We start from the raw sequence: 26,552 nt of genomic DNA on the forward strand, positions 1-26,552 counted from the left end.
AACTCACAGTCAGAAATGTAAAATACAGATGTAAATCCATATCAAAACTAAAAAGTATGCCTTGTCTGGATTGGAGTTATAGATCTAAAAATAAAATGCTTGGCTCTTTTGCTAATGTCACCATGGGTTTTCCACAAAGGCAAGCTGGTTAGACTTTTAAACTAGCTTCAAAACAGCCAGGGTCTACCAGGACCAAGCATATACTTGTCAGCATACGATGGATAGGCTCTGCAGATTTGGCAGAAAACCTCATTCTTCTCTTGGTCATGACCAAGCCACGGCCATTTCTGTGGCCAGGTCTGGACAAAACCTCTCTTCCTCTTGTTTCTTTCATATAGCCTCTCTCTTTCCCTTAACTCATCATCACTAAGCTTCCTCTTCTGGTCAGTTCCTTTAGCAAAACTCTTTCCTGGTTGTTCCTGGTTTGGGTGGTTGTAGTTTAAACATATTTCAGTTCGAATTTCAAAGCATTCTGTTAGATTTGCGTCTTGTTCGTCTCCGTTTCCTGCAGCTTCCCGTGCATTTAAAGATGTCTCAGCAGAGAGCCACGCAGCGTTTGGAGCTGTGCCAACGGAACAAGACAAGATACCACTTAGCGACTTTAATCTGCACAAAAGTGACTCACAGTCACGATTGACATATTTTAATGGCTTTGAGAGGAGTTAAAGTAGACCTGCATTGAAATAAATGCAGTCAGATCTTTGGACCAAAAAATGACTTACATTTACACATAAGATTCTTCTGAATGTAGTAAAGTAAATCTGGAAGCCCAGATCTGTCATTCAACGGAGAAATCTTCATTTAAAAATGACAAATTTACAGCTAACATTTAGCCCTCCGCAAAACTGTCCCTCTCATCATGGACGCTGCCGAGACGTCACGGAGAAGACCCTCTCCCAGCATGCATTGCGCGCCAACTGTAATTTGTGGATTTACATCAGTTTGCATCTGCACCTTTTTCTTGTCTTATACGGAAGGAACTACTTTTTTAAAAACTTCATATTGTCTTGCAGCACGTTTGGTGAGTACACTCTTTTTTTATTTGTGCTTGAAAATTATTTTGGGGGACTTTTTCATACGCCCGTTTGATTGAGTGGTGTCGCAATGAAAATCTACTGTCTTTTGCCTCCGGTACCATCGCGGGATATGGAGGTGAGACCCGCAAAGAATCCCAGTCATTAAAAATATATAAACCTCTCTCAGCGTCCATGGAGCTCTGGGGCTCCGATTGCCGAGACGTGCATTGCTGTGGATTTTGCCGCAAGAAGTCTGTCCTTGCAGCAACAGGTGTACCTGCCGCTTCGCATTAAAACAGCGAGCGTAATCTCAGGACTTGTGCCAAGTGTGCTGCAGCTCCATTCAGTAGACAGAGAGGTGATGCCGGTGTTGTGCACTGAATCTGGCACAACACCAGCTGCAAAGCAAACACGGGCGGTGTGAGTGGCCCGCGTCGGCGGTTAAAGAGCTCGTTAACGAGCCCGCAGACTTAATAAGCGCAGCGGAGGCAGAGAGCGGGAGAGGAAGAATGGCGCCCGCTGTCCTTGCTGATCTGAGCACACAGATCTGTATCTCACATTCATTGCAGCTTACTTTTGGATGTTGAAACCAGGACGTGTATAAGTAACATTACTAACAGATAAAATCAATTTCAATGCGGGATCGGATTGAAGGCGGCAGCGCGTCGTCTTGTCCCTGACGTCATGGAAATGATACGGCTGTACAAACTGTTTTCATAGAGGGCTAAATTTTAGCTGCAAATTTGTTTGGGCTTACAGATTTACCTTACTGCATTCACAAGGGTCTTATAAATACATATCAGCTATTTCTTTCTGAAATCTGACCATATTTATTTCAATGCAGGTCTACTTTAAGAAGCGGACTTGCTGCTTCTGAAGAGTTATTACTATTATTGCTGTTTTTGCTATTATTATTATTAATATAAAAATATAAATAAATTACAAAATATTACAACTTTTAATACATTTTACTCTTACGACAACAAGCGCTGAGCCATTAATTATTATACAGAAAACTAATGCACACAAACGTGCTGAAATGCCAACAGCTAATGCTAACTTGAAAATTGAAAACGCCATAGACATGCTAACGCTTTAGCATCGGTCCTGGTCTTAAGTTATAAAATACATCTGTCAACTGTTTCAGAAGACCATAACAGGTCGGTTTTACATAAAAGGGTATATATTGCTCACAGGCATATGCTCTTTAGGGTTTTAGTGGGGAAAAATTAAGATAAAGTCCAACGAAACCCAGCGGATCGAACCATTGCTTCATTGGTTCACGCTTCAAAGTGCAGTCGCTCTGCAGAAGCGGTTGATTACAGACCTGCGGCAGGGTGTGCAATCAACGTAGAGAAATTATCATTTTCTTGACAAAGACCCTCAAAAACAACGCCGCTCTGAAGGACCGATAAGGGAATCGTTAAGCAAAAAGACTATTGATATCGGTGGATCGAATCATTTCTTAACGATACCCAACCTGAGATGCAAGATGTGGTCTGTGGTGTGAGACCAAAACAAACAAAGAAGAAGACCAAAACAAAATGGCGGACTCGGTGAGGTTTGATGACACGGCGATGTGAAGAAATTTGACTTTGCCGCTGTAAAATATGGTAAAATAAATAGAATTTTGCATATTTTTGTAGTGGCCTGAGCGAGCCATCATTTGATAAATTGTACTGGCCCGAAAGTGGGCCAAATCGGCGCCGGGCCAGCAGGCAAATGGCTATGTCGAGGCCTGAGTGGATAAGATATTAGCTCATTTCTGAGGAAATGTTTATTGTGTAAATATGATTTTACTGTGACTTGGATAAATACTAACAAAAGATGCAGGAAGTCCAATTTGTTATTCATGTTTTAATAATGGGACAGAATTCCTCTCCTGTTTTGTTTTCATATTCTGTTGTGGCATCCCCTTTGTAAGAAGTTGAAGGTCCTGGCTGCAGTATCACAGGTGTGACGCTGAGAAAGGTCAAAAGCCGGGTGACAGATGGCACACAAGCACGCCCTCCTACTCATTTTTAACACTCCAAAAGGGACAGAGATCTATTGTGTAGCTCAGATGGGCATCAGTACAACCTGTCACTCAATCTGACACACACATACTCAGTGGAACAACGCAGTTATCTAGCAAACATTTTAAAAGGATGCATTGTTTTAATGTTGAAAAAAGAGCTGCAATACTGCTCTTACAATAAACTGTTACGAGCTGCTTCCGCTGCTACTATTATCACACTGCTAATTGACTCAGGCTGAGTAGTGGCAAGGACCTCATGATGCAATACATTTCACTGATTCCGCTTATCGATCCGATTCCTTATCGATACCTCTTGTGAATTTTCCGTGTACTAAAAGTAGGCTTTACAGGTTTTCTATGTCACCAACATTTTATTGAGTCTTAAAGTAAAAAAATGTAAAATTGGTCACTGGATTCTTAACTCTGGACATAATAATCTCTACATGGTGGATCCTTGATCTGTGGACATAATACAAATAAGCAAAATCTGTAGTTTTTGTCTAAAGCATTTCCTTTCAGACATTATTGGCATGAATGTCTTTCCATATATCTGAGCTGAGCTCTTACAGCTGGCTGTGCTGCATGTCAGGATGTAATTCATAAAGAATGCAGGACGTCTCATTTTGGGAGGAAAAAAGGTTTTAGTCGATTGTAGTTTATTATCTGTATTACAGCGTTTGGAAAGAGGTGTCATTTTATTTAAAGCGGCAGTTCGTTTTGAAGTTATTAATTCTGACCGGACTCTGTCTCGGCAGAGAGCCACGCTGCATTTCAAGCTGTGCCAACGGAACAGAGGACGATGCTCGTTTCTTGACTGCAACAAGACAAGAGTCTGAGTTAGTGACTTTAATCCACACAAAAGTGACTCACGATTAACATATTTTAATGGCTTTGAGAGGGATTAAGAAGCGTGCTCGCCGCTTCTGAAGAGTAGCGAATCAAACAACCAACAAGCTACAACGCTACAAAGAAGAGTTGCGCTGCAGAAAACGGTTGTCTGTAATCAACATAGAGGAATGATCATTTTCCCGACAAACACCCTCAAAAACAACGGCTGCTCTGAATGACCAATAAGGGAATCGTTAAGCAAAAAGATTATTGATATCAGTGGATTGAATCATTTCTTAAATATACTCGAAAAGAACCAGTTCTCAATACCCAACCCTAGTCTGCACACGACGAAATTCCAATGATCCACAAAACAATAAAATAAAATTATGTGAAAATGGTCAGTTTTTCCTCCATGTTTAAGTGGAGAATCAGCACAATACTGTGCATGCATGCTCGTGTTCCACCTGACAATCGGAAGAATTCTGCCAGCGAGAATTAACCGTTCTGACACAGAAAACACAGTGCAGCTCGACTCGAACCATTTGGTGGACGGGGCTGTCAGTAGCCTGTAAAAATCCACGAATGAATCCATAAATTAATGGGACTATTAAGATAATTGTTCCGGTGCTGTGATCACTTCCTCTTTCTTCTCTGATGCTGGGACTCGCCAGGAATTTCCTGGTTTTTAGTGGCGCACATTTCAAAATCCGAATATTTCTCTTCAGTAACTGGGCACCAGGAAAGGATAAATTTCAAACTGTTTAATTTTAGTCTTAAATACTCAAAAATTACATGTCTTGTCACCTACACTTTAATCTACTGTGAATTTAAAAATGAGCTGAGAATAGAACTTCTTGTTTACCACATGGATAGTCTAATATTTACTTTACATTATATTGAATTCAAGAAAAAATGGATTCAACACAATTTCATTTTTAATTTTATTTGGTTTTGTCATTATAGAAGTTCATATTAATTTGTTAAAACCCAGGCAATAACCCATCAGTCCATCCATCCATGCATTGTACATCAACTTGTCCTGTTGTATTGGGTGACCACATAGCCGGAGCCGTACATTGCCACACACTTATTGTTAGAGTGAAGTTGTTGCTGCAAAATGTAATCGTATGACCTTAATATTCATAATTATATATTTCTGAATGTCAGTCTTGTATTGTGCTTAGTTAAAAATAGAAGTATGACCTTTAGCTATAGTAATGTTATGATTTATCTGAAGATGCTTAAACCGGAAGAGTTTGGTACATGTAACATGATTTCCTGAAGAAAATGGAGCTGTTAGCTACATTAGTAGATAGAATGATGAACAGATAAACTCTGCAGGGTACAACCAAAGATTTGGCCCAAAAATAAAAGGTCAGAAATTACACAGATGCATAAAGGGGTTGTCTTTTGTGTAATTGGTGTGCAGCTAGATTTTCAAGGTGCACATGGCAAATATTTTTGTCCATAATTTCTGTGTGAAATTCTGCTTATGAGCAAAACGTAAGTTGACAAAAATGGTTATGGCTTTGAAAGCCTTGTTGCTGAGTCTCATCTGGGCGCCCACACATTGTAAACCAACCAGAGGACAAAACTGATGGTCAGAACGTTAATCGAGGGTGCAATCATGGAAATGACAGAAGATGTGATGAGATCAAGTGACATTTTGTGCAAAACACTGTACCAGACGTAAAATGTGAAAAAAATTAATAATTGTAGGGAAGTATGTGTATTGCCAATAAAATTGAAAATTTGTAAGTTTTTGCGAAATGTTGGTGACATTGTTGGAACTCAGTGTTGGCCCTATTTGTCCACCTTATAATGGTTCCTGGGAACATTCTGTACTGACAGTGACAATTCATCACGTCTCCTCTCAGAGGTTTGTGCACAGTCATGATGCCGGCTAGCTATTAGTTGCTTGCCAGCTGGTTTGGTCTGGTCACAGATTATGGTAGTCACAAATTTTGACTTGATTAACTGGGTTTCAGGCAATGACAATCCCTCATGACGCCTATATTTCCACAGTTTTCATGGCCACATTGTAAGTTTAGTTTAGTCAGAGTAAAAGACAGGTCAAACCAAACACTTGTTCTGGTCTTGCAGCATGGTAACATATTTTACTGTATAATCTGTTTGAAAAGGAAAAGTTGTTTTTAAATGCAGAAAACAGTAGCACTGATGGAAAGGTGGTAGGTGGGTGGAGAGGGAGAGAAAGAGTCTGTGCTGTACCACACTGCCCTTGGTGCTCAGTGATTTAAAAAAAAAAAACATAAGGGCACACATCGAATTGCATACTGGTGCTGCATGTCACCGAATTCATCATATCACAGAAGCGTTCCTGATCCTGGATTGGCAACCGCCTAGGAAGACGACTGATCCATCCACACCTCTCCAAGGTAACCACAGGCATCCCCTTTGGACTTCTTCAGACACTGGGACCCTCAACACTGAGGCATCTGTGTGCTGGATCATGCCCAGGAAACCATGTCACATGCCCAGAATGTCATAACTGACTGTGCAAGTGAAACTTCTCATCTGAATCTCCCTAAATAACCGCTCGTTTGGCACAGTCATTCCACCGGTACCCAAGGATCCTCCAAAGAGCACAAAACACCTCTGTCCAGCTACCTCGTGACTCCATAAGGTCTTCCAAGGCATCACCCAATCTCGGAGACCTGCATGTTATTGCAGAGACAAGCGAATGTCTCTACAAGTTCAACACTTTTGCCTCATAGATGCATTGCAGACTTCAGGAAGTCATTGAAGGCCTGCATTCAGACAATCTATCGCACAGTATTCTTCTGTTAAAGCCCCTGTCACAGTGGCGTATTTGTAGAGCTGCTCATTACAGCGTATCATCTACGCTGTAATGAGCAGCTCTCCGCCCACTTCATGAGGAGTTTTTTTCTCAATACGCAGCAGTATGTTGAGGGCTACACGCGTAGGACGGAAGAAATTAAACATGTTTAATTTTCTTCGGAGTACAGCACAGCATGGAGCCTTCACGCAAGTACACGCAGTGCCGTGCTACCGTCCGCTATTGTGAGCCCACCCACGCTTCAACACGGTACTGTACGCCATTTCACATCTCCCTGTTGTTCTTCTGGAGCTTTAAATACTGCAAGATCATTGGTTCACTTTATCATACTGGACTGATTATATGAGGACTGTGTCGCATCGTTACATAAAAGCGCTCTCTGGCATGCAGTCTCTCTCTCTCTTTCTCTGTGTCACACAGAGAGAGAGAGAGAGAGAGACTGCACGCTACTCAAAATAAAAGCGGTCTCTCTCTCTCTCTCTCTCTCTCTCTCTCTCTCTCTCTCTCTCTCTGTTTGTGACACACACAGAGAGAGAGACTGCACGCTACTCAAAATAAAAGCGGTCTCTCTCTCTCTGTTTGTGACACACACAGAGAGAGAGACCGTGCGCTACTCCTAAAAGTGGTCTCTCCGTTTAACGAGTCACAGCGTTTCGTTCAGGGCAGCCTTTACCACAGCCAGGCTCAGCAGCATCTGCAGTGAAAGTGATCCACCAAGACAAATAATAATAATAATGTTAAATTACTGTTTTTGAGCCGCACCACACCATGCAGTAGAGAACAGAGCGCACTTCCACAGAGGCAGAAAATAGCACTGAAACTGGTGCAGCATGGCACACGCGACTGTGTGCACACATTAAAACGCGAACACACGCAGCTGCAAGTATGAATGAACACTGTTAAAGGCTGAGTACGCGCGTATTTCAGGCGTATTTAAATGAAACACAACGCCACAATGAGCAGCTCTACAAATACGCCACTGTGACAGGGGCTTAAGACCAAAACACCCCATTTTGTGATATGTATTTGCATAATTCCCATCTAAACCTCTGGTCTTGACAAATTGTTGAGATAAAACGACTAATAAGCTAACAATGACAAAAATAAAACCTTCACGGAAAAGAACAACTGACAGTGATATTTAAGACATTTGTTATGTAAATCTCTTATTGCTTGTTCATTGTTAACTAGTCATAAAAAGATCTGAAAGCTGGTACTGGTTCGATCTTTTGCACCTATGTATCTGAAGCAGGCCATGCCTTTTCTTTCAGTCGACACTCTCTGCTGTCTTTCCGTCGACACTCTCTGCTGTCTTTCCTCCCTCTTCCCTCCGTCATCGCCATTCCCCTCTGCATTCTCAAAGTATAACCATTTAGGGTAGCCGTGCCCCACTGCCAACAGCCAGGAATGTATGTGTGGTGGTGTTGCCTGTGTGTGTGTCCTTCCACACGTGTGTGGGAGCTTGTATTGTTCTCCTACACGCTCAGATTTCTGTAACTTACACAAGTATTTTCTGGGGTAATGTTGTGCACGAAGCACTTGGACAGGCTTCCTTACCAACAGTTGGTCTTTGTGAGCGTGTAGGTGTGTGGGTGTTTGCATGTCAAAGGTGGTTTGTTTGCAGAGGCGTTTGTGAGTGTGTATGTGCAGGCGTTACATACTCAGCGTTGTGCAACACTCTCAGCATGGATATATATGACCCTCAATAATAGATGCTGCTGCGGTGAATGTTTAATTGAGGGAGGAGGGACGAGGAGGGACGGGAAGGTACGTGCGCTTGCGCTTGTAAATGTAAACGTGTGCTGGTCTGACTTTTGGACTCAAGCTCTTTGGGAAAGTGGTCTCTATGTGGTTGGGTGATGCTCTTTGGCTAAATTCCACAGTATCTTTTCCTATCGGCTACTTAGCTTTCACTCTCTTTCTCAAACCAGGGCTCTCAGGATAGTGCTGGCGGTCAGGAGGGACTCGTGCCCCCCCCCTTCTCTGCATTCCCTCCACCTCCTCCACCACCTCCACAGAACAGCTTGGCCCTGGACTATGGGGGAAGTCTGTATGCCACAGGAGCGGTTCAGGGCCCCGTGGAAGCTGGCGGAGCAGCAAATAGCGCCCCCAGCGCTGCCAACACCCTCAGTACCCAAGTGAGTGCAGTCCTTTCCCTCTGTCCAGCCCACGTCATGTCTTTTTCTTGGGGGAGTGCCAAGAGCTATAATGTAAAAGAGCCTATAGTTTCATCAAGGACCAGCAATCTGCAGGATCTGGAATGTTATCTGAAGCCCCGTGCAGTGGATTTAAGTTAAAACACGCCTGCAGTGTCCACATGTGAGCTGTAAAATAATCCACTTTTGAAGGTACACCTTAACCTTCAGATGTAACTTGCCTTTACTTACCTTTATTTTAACCCACATGGATAGACACTGTTATAGTTGACAGCATCAAGTATATGGTTTCTGTTGACCTTCCCAAACCAAATCTAACTTTGTGGACAGCCAGTGATGCATTTCAGATGGTAGAATTTTTAATAATACCTCCATTTGAGTTATTGACAAAAGCTTAAACCTGCCATATTCCACAATGCAAAAGAATGTAATCATTCTCCTATACACTGTGAGAGACTCAAATGGGGATATTAAATCCGCTTGCATCATTTATCTGTATCTTAGCAGCTGCTCTTTGTACTTCTCTGATGGTACCAAACTATGACCTGATGTACATGATTTTAAAATTGTGATGCATTGTGCTTTGTCAAAGAGATTTGTGGATATGCTGAAGGAAGACATGCAGGTGGTTGGTGTGACAGAGAACAGGGTGAGAAGGAAACGATTGATCTGTTGTGGCGACCCCTAATGGGAGCAGCTGAAAAAAGGAGAAGTAGTGCTTTGTCAATTTGATTGACAAAAATTGAACTTTTAAGTTCTTTGGTGAAATAACTCTGTGGTGACCCCATCACAGAGAACAAATGATATCCAACGGGTACTTATAAGTGTTTGTGAGGGATCAGGCCAGAGGTCTATGGCCAAGAGATCAATAAGTGTGGCAACAGGACTGTAGGGAGCAAGTAGAGGACTTAACCAGAAACATGGGCTGTAGGTTAATATACACTACAAGGCAGTCTGCAAGGCAATGGTGTCCATAAGTTTTGCTCGCTTCCGCTGGCCGCCACGGGTGCCATCCTGCCACCAGAGGACACGACAAGGGATAAAACAAGATGTTTAAATTTAGAAGAACAGATTCGGAAACTCACACAGGAACTCAAACGTAAGGATGAATTACTTTCCCAACTGTTTGATGTCGCCTCCAAAAAAAAATCATCAAATAGCAGCTCTCAACAACACTCTTCTGGACACAGTTGTTTGGGATTCACAAACCTGTCCCTCAAGTCCTGCCTCCTATTCAACCCCTCACCAGGTATTAAAAACAGTGACTCTTTCAAACCGCTTTTCTGTTTTGTCATCGAACTCACCCGCTCCAGATGCCCTGGTTCAACGTTCATCTCCACCCGTTCCTTTGGAACCACTGAACCTCTGCTCCGAACATGTCACAACCAGTTCACAGACTGTTCCTCTTTGTTCCGTTCCGACTCTGTTTTCCAAGTCCACTGATAAACCTCAAACGGATACCGGGCACTCCACAAAATCTTCCGCGAGGCGAAAAATTTTGAGAGAGGCTGTCAGACGAAGGTCCAGTGGGGATCCGGGCCTGTCTCCTCCTCAGCTGCCGGTGACTGTGCCTCCTCCCCCGTCAGCCGCGCGGCCTGCGGTCCTGCGCCTTTCGGGTGCGCGGCGGCCCGAAGAAGCCGCTGTGCGCATGGCCTCTCTGCGGCGGCAGGTGGTGGCACGGCCACAATGGGCAACATCGCTGTCTGCTTTGGGAGAGGGTGCCTCCACCCAGCCTCGATCCACAGCTGAGGGGTCGCCGCCTGGCCGTCCACGTCAGCCCCATGCCCCCACCTCTGCCTCCCCTCGTGTTGATCTACAATGCAGAAGTCCTCATCAGGACCCACCTCAATCTCTGTTCCCCCTGACAACTATTTTAATTGGAGATTCTATTATCAGGAAGGTTCGCTATTTCAACACTATCACCCACTGTTTCTCTGGAGCTACTGTGTCCCATAATTAAAGTTCTCTCTGATCTGCTCAAGTCCATGCCGTCTTCTGTTTATCGGATCATTGTTCACGTGGGAACAAATGACATTGCACGTGCGAGGTCTGAGCTGATCAAACAGGACTGTGTATTTTTTAACATCACCTGTGATTTACAGAGGAGGGCCCCCGTGAGAACTGTTAGGAGATGTCATTTTACTCCGGAAGTGACTGCTCATTTTAAAGAGGTTTTAGACCAGTCTCCTGCTATTGTTTTACTCGCCCCCTGTGATTTTATTCTTGAAAATTTTAATAGCAAATTAAAGTCTGCTCTGAATACAGTTGCCCCTCTCAAAATAAAACATACTTCCAAAAAACCAAAACCCCCTTGGCAGTCCGAAGAACTTAAAAAATTAAAGAGAAATTGCAGGGTGGCGATAAGGAGATGGAGAAAAAACAAAATAAACTATCAAATATTTGCAGAACTAAAAATTTATAACACTGAAATTAGGAAATCACGCAACCAATATTTCTCAAGCCCATTTAACAGTCATAAAAATAATCCTCAGATCTTATTTTCAACTATTGAAACTCTTCTTAATCCAGATTTTAACAAGTCCTTTTCTAATGTCACAGACTCTTTGTGTGAGAAGTTTGCAGACCACTTCAGGAGGAAGGTGGCCACTATCAGATGTACCATCTTATCCTCACAGAGTAATATGGTTTTAAATGCATCTGAGTGTCTGCCTTCACCAGAGGAAAGTCTGGACAGTTTTGTCCTGGTCGATGCTGAGACGCTTGATAAGGTTTTCTACTCAGTGAAGCCCACCACATGTGATTTAGATCCGATCCCGACAAAGTTTTTAAAATTATTTTATGGATCTTTTAGAGATGAGCTTTTAAGCATCATGAATTGCTCTCTTCAAACGGGGATCTTTCCTGCTGCATTTAAAGGGGTGGTGGTGAGGCCCCTGCTGAAGAAGAACAATTTAGATTCCAGTGATTTTAACAATTTTAGACCGGTGTCCAATTTACCATTTTTAAGTAAAATTTTAGAAAAACTCGCTTTTATTCAGCTTAGTGATTTTATTACTTCCCACAATGTCCTAGAGCAATTTCAGTCAGTATTTAGGGTGAACCACAGCACCGAGACAGCCCTTTTAAAGATATTAAATGATTTTAGATTAAATTTTGATTCTAAGAAGTTGACAGTGTTGGTTTTACTGGATCTGAGCGCAGCTTTTGATACAGTGGACCACACTGTCCTTTTAGCTCGTTTAAAGAACATCGGCCTCTCTGGTACTGTGTACAAATGGTTTACTTCATATCTTACAGGCAGGACTTTTAGGGTAAGTCTCAATACCTGCTCTTCTCATGTTCATGAAGTCACATGTGGTGTGCCCCAGGGTTCAATTTTGGGACCAGTCCTTTTTAACCTGTATATGCTCCTGTTTGGTTGTGTCATCAGGAGACATGGAGTTTCACAGCTTTAACAGCTACGCAGATGATACGCAGCTGTATGTCTCTGTGTCTCCTGATGACACAAGACCAGTGGACACACTTTTTAACTGTATCTCAGATATCAAATCCTGGATGGCAGAAAACTTTCTCCAGCTCAACCAGGACAAAACCGAAATTTTAGTTATTGGTCCTGAGGCCCTGAGAATGAAACTTTTACCAAAACTTCAGTCACTTTCTTTTAATTCATCTCCACAAGTGAGAAACTTGGGTGTAATTTTAGACTCTGAGCTGACTTTTATTCCACACATTAAACATATTACTAAAATAGGTTTTTACCATCTTAAGAACATTGCCAGAGTCCGCCCCATTCTCTCTCGAGCCAACACGGAGACGCTGATGCATGCTTTTGTCATTAGTCGTATTGACTACTGTAATGCCCTGCTTTCTGGTCTTCCTAAGAAGAATATATCCAGCCTCCAACTCTTGCAAAATTCTGAAGCTCATGTCCTGACGAGGACTACAAAGCGGGAGCATATTACACCAGTTTTAAAATCGCTGCATTGGCTCCCCGTGTGTTTCAGGATCGATTTTATGGTTCTTTTAATGGTTTTTAAATGTCTTAATGGTCTTGGCCCTTCTTATCTTTCAGAATTGCTTTTACCATATGAACCCTCACGCTCTTTGCGCTCCTCTGGCAGCAGACTGTTAGTCATTCCCAAAGTCAGAACACACACTCATGGCAAGGCGTCTTTTCAGTTTTACAGTCCTCGTCTCTGGAATAGTCTGCCGGAGGGGCTCAGGGCTGCAGAGAATGTTCAGGTTTTTAAAAATAGGCTCAAGACTCATCTTTTTAGTTTAGCTTTTAATTAATGTTTATCATTATTATCTTGTGTAAATAGTTACTGCTTTTTATTCTCTTATTCTTTTAATGTGCGTGTGTGTGGTGAGCGGTGGTGTGTACGACGTGGATGGTTTGAGGGTTGAGGTTTTTACGTGGGTCGATGGTAGTTCAAAACGGTACTGTTTTTACTTTGTGAAGCACTCTGTGTTGCATTTAATTGTATGAAAAGTGCTCTATAAATAAAGTTTGATTGATTGATAAGGTAGACAGCAGTCACGTTAACTAATGAAGACAGCAGTTGGTCAAAACACAGAAATCAATTGTACTACGTGAACAGTCCAATAATCACCAGGATAAGCTCAGGAACCACAAGGAGGCAGCATTGGTCAGCAACAGGGTCTCAAACACAGAGATGATAAAACTCTAGGACACATAATAATACAACAAATGTGCCAGCAAAAGGAGAACAATGAAAGCAGGTGATTAAGGGCCCGGCCCCACTGGCGTTTAGGAAGATTTGTGTATGAATTGTGCACAGTATTGGTGTATATTTGCTAAACATCCGCAGTATTCGTGAAACATGCTTGTATGAGTCGGCCGACATCCGCACACGTTCGCAATTATCCGCAGAAGCATGTTTTTCCGTTGCCAGGATTTTTGAGCAGCACAAAATTTTGGTTGCGGAAGACATCGGCCTTACATACGCAATACATACTCAATACATACTCAATCTATGTGCTGTTATCCGCTGATATTCGCAACTGATGGGAAGTGTGGCTTGGCGGCAGACTGGGACAGTGTGTAAAACGGATATATAGCGTGCATATCACATCTAAATCACAAACTAAAATAATTTGTAGGGAATGCACACAGAGTGGCCACAAATAAAGCATTCATATTACGTCTGCTTTGCATCTGATTTGGGAACAATTTAGGGCTGCAGCTATCAATTATTTTAGTAATCAAGTATTCTGGCGATTAATCGAGTAATCGGATAAAAAGTACTTCTGTGTTTTTAAACAACATCAATAGTCCAGGGCTCTCCCTAAGCAATGACACAATGTCATTGCGCCCAAGTGTTGGCATTTTGCTGAAATGGCGATGGGATGTGGCTTTCTGTTTTGTTTTCTCCAACTTGTAAAATGTAACAATTTTTAAGTTTTGTTTTGTTTTACAAAGGTTGATGGACTGGGTCCCTGCATGATTTTTTTTTTTTTTTTTTTATCCCTCTTTCTCTGCAATTCAGCAGATGCATTTCAGCTGGAGGTTGAACATGCAGCCTCGCAGTCAGTTTTTTTTTATTATTTTATGTAAGTTACCATGTTTGTGAAGTGTTGTGTGTTGCTCAAAAAAGCAAAAACTAAAAAGTCAAACATTGTGAATCTGAGGGAAACACAGAAGAAAGAGTGGACTTCTGCTGTTGTCAGTGTAGCCGGGGACAGAGCTGTGACTCTCCTGGTCTGAGAGCCCCCTCACACTGGGCAGAGGGAGACAGCAGCCGGCCACCGGGTCAGTAGTCCCTCCCCACATAGAGCAGACCGTGTGTTTTTTAAAAATAGACAAACACACTGCTTGGCTTTAAATGCACAGTAAGTCTTTTTCAGATGATCAGCGTGGACCATCCTTCTCTTAAAAGCCTTTATTTTACTCTGTGTGAAAGCGGTAGCTATCGTTGCTAATTTGATTAGCTGTTATGCTCCAGCCTTCTTCTATTCTTTTTTTTTTCCTGCGGACGTTGCACACACAGGCCTGGCATATGTACTACAACGTCAAACGAAGCTTCGAGGCACAGAATTTGCCTCGAACATTTTTTGTAATCAAATTATTCGAGTTACTCGACTAATCATTTCAGCTCTAGAACAATTTGCGAATGCATAACAAACACTTCACGTAAACCCAAAGTACTATATAAACGGGGCAGAAATCGATATACTTGCCAGTCATTGCCAGTCCAGGTGTGGAGACATACAGATGTAGTTATGGATCCCAAAAGACGTAGTGTGATAGTTGCTGCCATCCAACAGCATACCAATCAGGGGGCGGGGTGGGAGAATGGGCCCATCTGTTGCTGGAGGAGGTCAGGTGGGAAACGGAGCCCTCTCTTCTGCATCAGCAGCAGCCTTCTGCCTCTTCCTCCCGCGCTTTGTTCACGTAGACATGTTGTCGCTGTGGTGTCGGTGTGAATAGTGATCCCAAAAGGCCCGAGTGCGCTTCTTTTATGACCACAATGCAGATGCCGCGAATGCGCAATACAACCACTGTTTCCGCAACACGTGCGCAATGCATTCTCAATACATCTGTAATACTTACGTGATAATCGCAATGCGTCCAGTCCGTGTCCTCAGTGCATGCTTTATACATCCGTGATTGTTCGTTATATATTCACTATACATTATTAATATATCCATAACTCATACTGGGGAGTTTGTCATTTTTGGCCAATTTTGTTCGGGATGACAATGAACGCCCGAATTCTTTATACTCAATTCATGCGCAATTAATCCTCTCCCCAGTGGGACTGGGCCCTAAGAACAATGAGACACAAATAAGAGGGCAAACAAGAAGAAAGCATAAAGTGACTACAGAGTGATTACAGAGATTAACCAAAAAATATTAGGAATAGACCGATAACTGGCTCGGGCAATAATCATTCTATCCCTACAAAACTGGGCAGATCACAAGAGAAGGACAAAAGATGGATCGTGATATTTGGCCAGTCATAATCAGTTATTTAGATTTGAATTCATTTCATGTTGGAGACAGTTACTACCTGACAGTGCCATGAGACAATGTGCCATGTGACCGTGCCATGATGTGAGTCATAATGTAAACATTTTGAAAATGGACAAATTACCAGCTTATTGCTATAAAATGTTCAAATTTCATGCCAGAAATTTTTATGTGGGCACTTTCTGATGTGGGCACTTTCTATATTATCAAAGAATATCAAGGAAGTCATCTTGCAGTTCGTTTGTTTGTTTTTTACTCTTTCTTTTATGATTTCCTAACTGTTAGACTGCACAGAATGCATTGTTGAGTTCTGCCTGCTGATAGCCATGATTGTGCTGTTTCCATGGAGGCGCACAGGTTTCAGGTGCAGTGAAAAATGGGCCCATAGAGAGCCCATTTAATCTGTTAGTTTTTGTCATATATTCTTGAATGTATTATAAAGTACAAAGTTTATTTGCACAGCATGAAAATAAATTCACACACAGTTTATGCTTATTGTCTTTGTGACCTGGTTTTCCTGCTAACATGGTGGCATTAATAGTGTGAATCATGCGACGCCTAGACCTCTGTGGGTTTTTTGCGGGGACACACACACACACACATCACCATAACCGCTGTCTTGTTGTGCCTCATTTGGCATGTTTTTCCTTCTGTCATTCTGTCCCAGCAGTCAGATGGATCCTCCCAGATTGATGGCCAGCCAGGGATTGGTTCAGGGGGAGGAGGAGGAGGCAGCTCTGGAGATGATTCAGATGCCAAGGGGACCCCGAAACGCCTCCACGTCTCTAACATCCCGTTCCGTTTCCGAGACCCTGACCTACGACAGATGTTTGGAGTAAGTAATAAAACTGGAATACAGCCCCATTTGTAAAATGTAATCTCAAATAACTGTAATAGCATAACTATTATACTTATTTACAGCAGGTTATACACCACAGTATTTTGTTCCAGAAAAAATAAGCTACATCATATATTTCTCCATCATGTGAGATTTAAAGGTAATGTTTTCGAAGCAAATTTCCATAGCAGCTACACTCATAGATAGATAAGGCTCTTGTGGAGAAATAATTTGAAAAGTTAACAAATTTATGAGTATCTTTTTTAAATATAATGCTGACATGTTCTGATTCTAGTGTTTGAACATATGCAGGCTTTGACATAAAGCATTTTGGCCAACTTCTCAGAACGTTTTTGCTTGTACACCCACAAGTTGTTCTTCATGGACCCCACGATATCATCTCACTAATGTTCGGAACTGCCCATGCTATGTTGCCAGGGTAGGACAAGTAGTCCTTGTGATCGGTGTCACAATCAACAGTTTTTCCATTGACTTCAAATTATAACAAGATAAATTTAACAAAAGTTATAAAGCAGGAGTGTAGTTTTTTTTGCAGTTTACTCTTGAATTCTTTGTGCTTCGTATAGTAACATTAATTATCCTGTTAACTTCTGCTCACTAATACGATGTTTGCATCATAAATAAGTAATGTGCCATTTAAATTAATTTTGCTTCTTGTTGCATGAAGCCGTAGCAGCATGCTAAAGAAAAATAAATAAATGCAACTTGTTTTTTTTCATAACAATTCACTATTACATGCCCCATAATGTTTCTGTTTAAAGAGTGCATTCATGAGAGCCTGCACTTTGAATATGTGTGTTTGTGTAACAAAAGAACAAGGAGAAAAAAATGTTAACCCTCAAAACATGAATCTGCTACAAATCATGAATTACCTACAAGCTGTGAATTGTAAAACATGAATACTGAAAAATAGCTCACGAAATGTGAATGCACATCTCGCAAAATGTGAATTTCTTCACGACTACTGATATGTCACTATAAATCATTAATCATTAATGGAGCAAACCATAAGAACAACATAGAAAATGTGTACATTTTCCAAAATGTATTCAACTAATATATTAACTAACTATATGAGGAGGTGATGGTCTAGTGGTTAAGTGTTGAGCTTTAGACTAGAGGATCCTCATTTCAAACCCCAGCCTGATCAGACAGTCACTAAAGGCCCTTGGGCAAGGTCCTTTATCAGCACCCTGACATCGGTGTGTCTGTGTGAATGGATGAATGTGAGGCATCATTGTAAAGCGCTTTGGGCATCTGATTTAGATGGACAACTGCTATATATAAATGCAGTCCATTTGTCACTAACTCATGCACTTGTTTGTTGATTTTACTATTTATTCTGCCATGCTAAATCCACACCTGAGGAAGAGAAACACACATGTATACATACGCACATTAGGCGCATATGCCTATTCGTGATGTGTGGAATGCTTAGAATCATAACGGACGATAAAGCAGGAGAAATATTTACATATTATAATTTAATATATCTTATCAGAAATTTATCAAATGCCCAGTTGTGAAGTTCTAGTGAATACCTATTTAAATCAGAGATCACTCTGAAAAAAATCAGGAGTCAGCTGTTTGTCCCCAAAATGACAAAATAACATTTACAAAGTAATATCACAGAAAAATTGAAACTATAAAATGTTATATCATGCGGTGTCCTTTCAGTAGACGATTCAATTCAATTTTTCATATTCAATCATTTTATTCAGATTGACACAAATTGACACTAAAAAATGTTATATGATTATAAATGGATAGTGATACTGAAAGGAACCGTCTGAAGCAGAGCTTATAAATGACTACACCAAAAAAAAAAAAAAATCACATTATATACACTACATAATACTTTAGTAAATAATAATGGTGATGATGATAATAACAAATAACTATTATATAGGTGTACAGGTAATGTTGTGGGTGTGATTTTTAATTTGTTTTTCTAAAACACGTTAGCTGTAGATGTAACAATCCATCTGCCTCTTGGCTGCACCGAATGATGCAGCCGCACACGTCAGTTAAATAATGTTCAGTTAAAAACTAATTGGACAATTATATTATTTAAAGACACAATCATATCATTGGTTTTAGGCATTATATTTATTAATTATACTGAGTGTGTCACTCACTAAGTTGTGTTATTAATGAGTACAATGTTTTCTCTAAAGCGTATATTAACTCTCATGTAATAATTGACATTTGCTGATAATGCTCAGTCAATAATCAGACTAGAATTTTTTTCTATTTAACTATAAAACAAAGATGCACACTTTTGCCTTTTACCCAAGAATATATAATTAATATACGATAAGGCATTTCTGCTAAAACGTATTTACGACCAACTGGATTTTTACAGTGTTAGATTTAACTATTTATAAATATTAATTGTATGAACATTTTAGTTCGTTCAAAGCATTGCTGATTAGTTTTTAAATAATGTGAAATTCACATTAAACAAATATAATGCACATTTGAACCAAAAAAATTATAAAAATTATATTTTTTTATATTTCCTAGGGGAGGTGATGGTCTAGTGGTTAAGGTGTTGGGCTTGAGTCCAGAAGATCATGAGTTTAAATCCCCACCTGACTGGAAAATCACTAAGGGCCCTTGGGCAAGGTCTTTAATCCCCTGTTGCTCCCGGTTTGTAGTGAGCGCCTTGTATGGCAGCACCCTGAATGTGAGGCATAATTGTAAAGCGCTTTGAGCATCTGATGCAGATGGAAAAGCGCTATATAAATGCAGTCCATTTACCATTTTACCATTAGTCCTGTCATGAGTCACATGGTTTGCTGTCATGAGTTAAAATAGACAAATTCACAGTTAATATAATTAACAGTTGATATTTGTGTGTGTGTGTGTGTGTGTGTGTGTGTGTGTGTGTGTGTGTGTGTGTGTGTGTGTGTGTGTGTGTGTGTGTGTGTGTGTGTGCGCGCGCGCACAGTACGGACAGTCAGTAGTAATTATAATATTGCTTGCTGTTGCATGCCCACTGAAATTGTGCTATGAAGCTTCCATCTTATAATGTCATGGTGAGTGTGTTATAAATAACTTGACCAAAAGAGTAGTCTAATGAGCTTTAATATGAAACATTAAGCAGTGAAGGTTTTGTTGAAACAGTATGGTAGCAGCTTCATCTCAACATCATGACTCAATTCAGTTTTAGTTTATTTATATAGTGCCAACTCGCAACAAAGCTGCCTCAAGGAGCGTCACACAAGTAAGGTCTAACCTTACCAACCCCTACCGACAGTGGTAAGGAAAAACTCCCTCTGATATTAAGGAAGAAACCTCTAGCAGACCAGACTCAAAGAGGTGACCCACTGCTTGGGCCATGCTAACAAAAGGTTTTGCAAAGTTTTACAAAGCTGAAGAAACAGAAAATAGAAAATCAGACAACTCTGTATTCGTTGTTGGGTAATGTTCATTATTTTAAAATATTCAGACCAAACTCTTTCTGAGATACACACTCCATCAGCGGTTTCGTAGGTACGTGTCTGTGTGTTTTTCAGCTTTGTCTACTGGGCGAGATTCCCAAAGATTTCAGAAGAAAGTCAAACACAAAGTTGTGTTGTCATGAGATGTAAATGAGAATGACAGTGGTGTTGTACAGTCAGACATAATGAACCCTGATATGTTTAAATAATGTTTTGTGTTGCTGTAAATTCTGGCACTCAAACTTTAGTTTTTAGTGTGAATGAACATCTGCTAGAACTACTGGTACTCAGTCTTCTTGATTAGTAGTAATTGTATGGGATTAAAAACATTGGTCCACTCCTACTTATTATCAATTCCACATTATCCATCAGTCACAATCTAAATGAAAATCAGCTTCTGAAGGCATTTGTCATGGCCCCATTTAAATAGAAAAAACAAAGTTATTACTTGGCAGTTCATCTGGTGGAAATTCCAGCGTAAAGATCTCGTCTTGTTCCTGGCAGCATTGCAGAGGAAAGTCTGTTAAATGTATGCATATGTATGCAGAGGACAAGAAAATGAAAGCAGCAAGGAAAATACCAACTGGAGTTGGCTCTGTGCCCGATCTTTATGGCTGAACATTGCTGACACCCTGTGGCAAGATGCAATACACAGTTGCAAATTTTCTTTTCTTTTTTTTTTCGCAGCAATTTGGGAAAATCCTGGATGTCGAAATTATTTTCAATGAGAGGGGATCCAAGGTATGACACTAGAGCACCGCCTGCCAACATACGTAAATAAGATCAACAAAAATTTGATTTCTTTTTTCAATCCTGTCTGATTTTCCTCCCTCTTTTGTTTGCAGGGCTTTGGCTTTGTGACATTCGATTCGAGCGCCGATGCAGAGCGAGCTAGAGAGAAACTCCACGGCACGCTGGTGGAAGGACGGAAAATCGAGGTAATACACCTCTACCGGCCTTTTGTTTAGTTCTGTTTTTTTTTTTTTTTTAATAATGGTCGTTTTCTCCTGTTTTCCTTCCATGTCTGACAATGACAATGTTCTGGTTCTTTCTGCCCCTGATAAGGTGCTGGATGGCTGTGTGTGTCCAACTCTAACCCCCTTTTTTGCTTCACTATAGCATGGTGCAGTGGTGGCGCTCACACTGATGTCTCTTTGATGGCATTTCCTGTCTGTGTTTATGCTGTGGTTGGCGTAGTACTTGTTGTGGGCTGCTCATTGCATCTTGATCTTAAAGCTCGGTGGGTCCTGTTTGCAAAGCATGCTGGGTGGAGTGGCGACACGGCAGGCATGGCCAGTTAGAAGTTACTGTGACACGGTTGCTGACGATACCTGCTTACGTCACAGCATGTAGGGCCATTTTGTTTTTCCTGCACCTTTTCCATCACCATCATCACTTCTTCTTCTTCCATGATCATAAACGAGTAGCCTTTTTTTTTTTTTTGGTTTGTGGTTGAGTAATCAGATATCAGTCTGTTATTTTACTCTGGGATAATAATAATAAAAGAAAACAATACCTACTTGCTGGTATCTGTAAAAGGCTACCTACTGTATGTTGCATGGAACTCCAGATCAGATGTTGTCTTGGAATTCACTCTTTCATGTAATGTGGGAATCCGGTTTGATGTGTTCGAGACTGATGCATGATTGGGCATTTTCAGAGGCAGTGTTTTTGGGAATGAAACTGTCGCGAGAGGTGCAGTGTCAAAAAAAACAAAACAAAAAGAAAAACAAATTTTCAGTAAATAAGATGACTGTTTTAATTTCAGACGTGTGAGCTGGTTGGTGAAAAATAATTTGTTGATGCACACATTTGCATCCACTGCTGAAAACAACACCAGATCTCATGGAAGTGCATTTTGTTGTGACATGTTTATTAATTTGTCAGCATGAGCTCAGATTTCAGTTACAAATGGCTTTGGAGATCAAATAAATCATGCTTTCGCCATTTGCACTGGCTCTTGAATCACCTGTTTTTGTTTGTTTGTTTTTGTTTTACTTGCTACTAAAGCTCCTTTGCATGATCTCCAGTGTTCTGCACTCTCCTCTGTCTCTGTGTGTGGGTGTGCTGAATTAAAAATACAGAGGGCGGAGAGAGAATAAACAAATGAAATGAAGAGAATAAATAGATAGCTGTCATTCCTCTTTTTTTTCCTCCTCCATTTCTTTCCACTCTGCTATACCTGTCTCTCCCAGGAGTGCAGCAGGTGAATTAAATAATCTTTAAAAGGGTGGTACAAGCACCAAATTCAGCTTTTAAAAAAAAAAACAACTTAAAAGTCCACGTGGCACTTGATTTTCAAGATGGTGGCAATCCCTAAAATTGCCCAACATTCTGGCTTGTAGAATTTCACAGAATCCCAGCACATGGACCAGTTTGGATGACTTTGGTGTCCGAAAATAGTTTTTGTTTGTTTGTTTTTTAACTAAAAATAAATAAGTCCCATATAGGCCATGTGGCCCATCAGGCTGATTCTATCTCCAGACATCATGGCATGAATCACGTGAAAGTACATGAACCCTCCTGACTAGATTGCCAGACCATCACAGGTTACTAACTCAGCCAAGATGATGCACTGTCTTGTCCTTAAGCATAGGCAAGTAGCATGACCAAGAATTGAACCTGCACACTTGTATTGGTAGTTCAACTCCTATGCCACAGACCCATCTTCTCTCCGGTCTACCAGCTCCGTATGCACGCTGTGTGGTCAGTAGCATGCTGAAGTAATGCTGCCTGAGTTAGGGAATGAATTCTGGAGTTCCAATTTTGGATTCTGCATTGTCAAATGTGTATCATTTAATGCTAGGCTCATCGGTATTGGACAAGTTTGTGCATATTTATCAACAAAAGAATATTTGTACTGAGCATGGCGGCTATATTGAAAAATGGCTGCCTTTTAGAAATTTTGAGTGGCCCATGGCTGTTTTCAAAAGAGCAATGTCTTTGGAGTATTTTTTATTTAATTTTAATTTATTTTATTTTATTTTATTGCCATAATTGGTGCTTGTACCACCATTTGAAAGATTCCCCTGAAATATTCTATCTGCTACACTACAGTTTGTGTTCCTGTGTATACTTACATTTCCTCCCCATATCTTTCCTGTAATTTAGCCAGGTAGCATAAAAGTTAGATTTGGGATTTGGGATTGAAATATATTCTGGGCAATAATGGGTTTTCCCCCTGTTAAATTAGACATTAATTTTGAACATTTTCTGCTTGTGTACTCCTTTGTCAGCTTTTATAGCCCGTACTTGTAAGTGGGTTTTTATCAGCGGATGTTGGACTGTGGTCAAATGGCTGATACTTGTTGACACGTGACCTATTACATCACCGCAGGGTGGGGGTTGCTTTTCATTACCTCGTTTTTGGTTTATTTATTTATTTATTTTGGATCATCATTTCTTTCTTACATATTTTCTCAATTTCCCTGATGATTTTTGTATGTTGTTGTTGTTGTCAGTCTCCACGGTAACTGCTCGCGTGTCCTCACGCCGTTTCCCTGGCAACGGTAAGTTTTGTACACATGGCATCATCTTTGAATGACCCCTCCCCTCCCCCCACCCCATCCGTCCAGATTGAAATAAAATGCACCCAACACCCAAATTCAGGACTCCTGTACTTTGAATGGAGTTGGATTGATTGACTTGCTGATCTGATTGGCTAATCCTGTGATTGATTGGGGAGGTGGTGAATGAAACCCAATTAGCCAGTGACCGCATGGCAGTATAAAGGCCACTTGTATAACTGAATGTACTGCATCTATCTGCAAGTGCAAGAACTGTGACGACCACTTATTATGCATTCATTCCAGTCACCTCTCTAACTGCATTAAGCATTTAATTCCAGAGCTGTATCCTGCATGGTTTACTCTCTTTTGCGCCATCATATAGTACTTTGTCATCTCTCTGTGTCATGTGTCAGCCAGTAGCTGCATTTTCTGCACCTTAGTGGGACAGCATGTTGAAGCATGAGTGCTATTTTAGCTTTTCCGGAGAGAAGATAGAAGCAGCCTGTGTGCTGAAATACTTTAAGATCGCTCTCTCTCTGTGCCACTGTCATAAACGTCGTAGATGTACGGCTGTGTAGACGTGACATTTAGATAAGTGGGATAATAGTGCACGCTCGCAAAAAGAATGCAAGCACATTGGAATTCATGATTGTAGAACACAGCAAAGTACCAAATTCTAGAGAATGCCAGTTTCAGGGGTTTTTTAACTGTTTGATCGGTTTGGTGTGTTGGTGGTTGTGTGCTTCGAGGTTCTTTTTGGTGTGCGACACTGATCTGGAATGCCTGGTGGTGTCCCACAACCATGGATTGATTTTTATCTTCTTTTTTTTTCTCCTTTTATTTGTGTTTATTTTTGAGGAATGATATTTGCATCCCCCATCCTTTGTCTCTATCAACTTTTTGTTCTTAAATCTCTCTTCATTTATTATTTCTCCATTGTTGCTCATGTGCAGTTAGATCCAATGTAGGCAAATGGTCAGATGTACTGTGCGTACTGCATCTCATTGTTTGTTTGTTCTTTAGAGGAATTGCGCATTTGGATGGATTGTTCTCTCTCTCTCTTCTCCACATCATGTATGTGTTTTGTGTGTCTTTCAGTGTGGACTGGCTATTGTTGCATCCTCCTGTATTTCTGTCGTTCTCCTTCCCTCCCCTCCTCTTCCTGTATGATCCATCTTTGATCGGGAGGGCTGCCAACCTTCTTTGATTGCTTTCTTCTTGCTGCATCTGATGCTTGCTGATTGGCTAGTTTTGCTCACTTTCGATGATGTGATGCTTTCCCGATTGGCTGCGAGTAATTTCTGTATGAATTCTTCGATTGATGTTTTTGCATTGTGTTCAACTGATAAATCTGCTGCTTAATTTACCTTCTTTTCCCCCCCACTCCCTTTTTTTATTATTTATAAAGGCAGCAATATAATGGCCTTGGATTTCTTTTCGAATTCCTTGTTCTGCGATATTCAGTTGTTTTTCTTTGTTCTGTGTGCCAATGGTTGCATAGTTTGTGTGCAAAACTGCCTGATCTACTTACCGGAATCCTTGTTTTCAGTGCCTTTCTCCTTGACAAGAAGTACATGCATCACAAACCATGGCTGCTCATCAACAGAATTAACTTTTATCAGGAGTCTAAACACTTTAATGACACTCATACATAAAGTACATATTTTTAATAGGAAAACATAAAGGATCTTGGAGAAACAATCAGTTGAAGTCTGCATAAAAGTGATGAAAATCTGCATCATTATGCTGTTGTGTCTTCGGTTAAACTAGGATGGATTGCCAACTAACCATATTTTCTGATGTCCAGGTGAACAATGCCACAGCCAGAGTGATGACAAACAAGAAGATAACCACCCCGTACTCCAACGGAGAGGGCCTTGCAGCTCTACCATACGGTAAAGAGAAAATCTTGTTTTTGCTCTCATGTTTTCCAGTCTTGCCACTTTGTATGGAATATGTGCAGTCAGGTACGTAAGTATTTGCACAGTGACAAGTTTTTTTCTAATTTAGTTTCTTAGCACCATCACAATGGAGTTTAAATGAAACAATCAAGATGTAATGAAGTGTAGATTTTCAGATGTAATTCAAAGGGTAAAAAAAAAGCTACATTAACCATTGAGGGATTATGGGTGTTTTTGCACTGTAGTTTATTCATTTTCAGAGGTCAGGTTTAGGAGTGTGTGTTGATGTGGCATGTCAGTGCTACCACCACACCACAAAGCTGCCTTGGGTCCTGAGTGGCAACCACCCAGGCAAACAACGGGTCCATTCCCACATCTCCAAAGTGATCATCTATCTGCTGCAGCTTCTCCCACAGCTGGGGGTCCTCAACACTAAGATGCTTCCATGCTGGATCATGCCCATGGAAATGTGCTGTGTGGCCAAAAGGTCATACCTGGCATTCCGTCATAATGCAACTACTACTTCTCCTCAGAATCTCCCAAAGCAACTGTTCTTTTGAAACAAGTCATTACAGCAGTCCCCAACGATCCTCCAAAGAGATTGATTACCCTTAGGTGGCCAATTAAACATTAAAGTCTCACAACCATGCAGAAAGACGGGAAGCACAGGGAAACCTAAAGACGAGAACTGAAGCTTCTGTACAAAGTCCAAAGTAAACTCTGAAAATGTGATGGTACTAGTTGTTCTGCTGCCTAGTGCCATCTGTACTGAGGATACAGATTTGTAGCTCGGTATCCATGTGAAGACTGCATCAGCTGATGTGACTCTTATGAAGCATTGTTTCGTATTGCTTCATTAACAGTGGAGTTGAGGGAGCTGTCCGTGATGTTACGTTATTGTTGGCAAATAAAAATAAATGCTAGCCAAAGATCAAAGTCACAGAGCGGTGTTAGATCGGTTTTGTTTAAGCGTTGAAGCCGCTAAATGCTTAATTACTTGAGTCATCTGCTCCATTAGCATCTGCTCAGCGTGTCATTCTGACC

The 26,552-nt window shown here is 41.0% G+C and overlaps 1 protein-coding gene across 3 annotated transcripts in view; it reads left to right on the plus strand.

The window, feature by feature from the left end:
* The window catches only part of LOC117527157 (RNA binding protein fox-1 homolog 2-like), a 108,084-nt gene that overhangs the window by 53,457 nt on the left and 28,075 nt on the right, over positions 1-26,552 (plus strand). For all 3 annotated transcript variants that reach the window (XR_004565454.1, XM_034189380.1, XM_034189379.1), the window contains exons 3-7: positions 8,614-8,820; positions 16,461-16,628; positions 20,786-20,839; positions 20,944-21,036; positions 25,415-25,502. Coding sequence is in view for 2 of the 3 variants with exons in the window: in XM_034189380.1 (XP_034045271.1) it covers positions 8,614-8,820; positions 16,461-16,628; positions 20,786-20,839; positions 20,944-21,036; positions 25,415-25,502 (610 nt within the window). In the remaining variant the exon portion in view is untranslated. The remainder of the gene's footprint in view (positions 1-8,613; positions 8,821-16,460; positions 16,629-20,785; positions 20,840-20,943; positions 21,037-25,414; positions 25,503-26,552) is intronic.

The sequence above is a fragment of the Thalassophryne amazonica genome, chromosome 15, assembly GCF_902500255.1.
Source record: "Thalassophryne amazonica chromosome 15, fThaAma1.1, whole genome shotgun sequence".
NCBI classification, from domain to species: Eukaryota; Metazoa; Chordata; class Actinopteri; order Batrachoidiformes; family Batrachoididae; genus Thalassophryne; species Thalassophryne amazonica.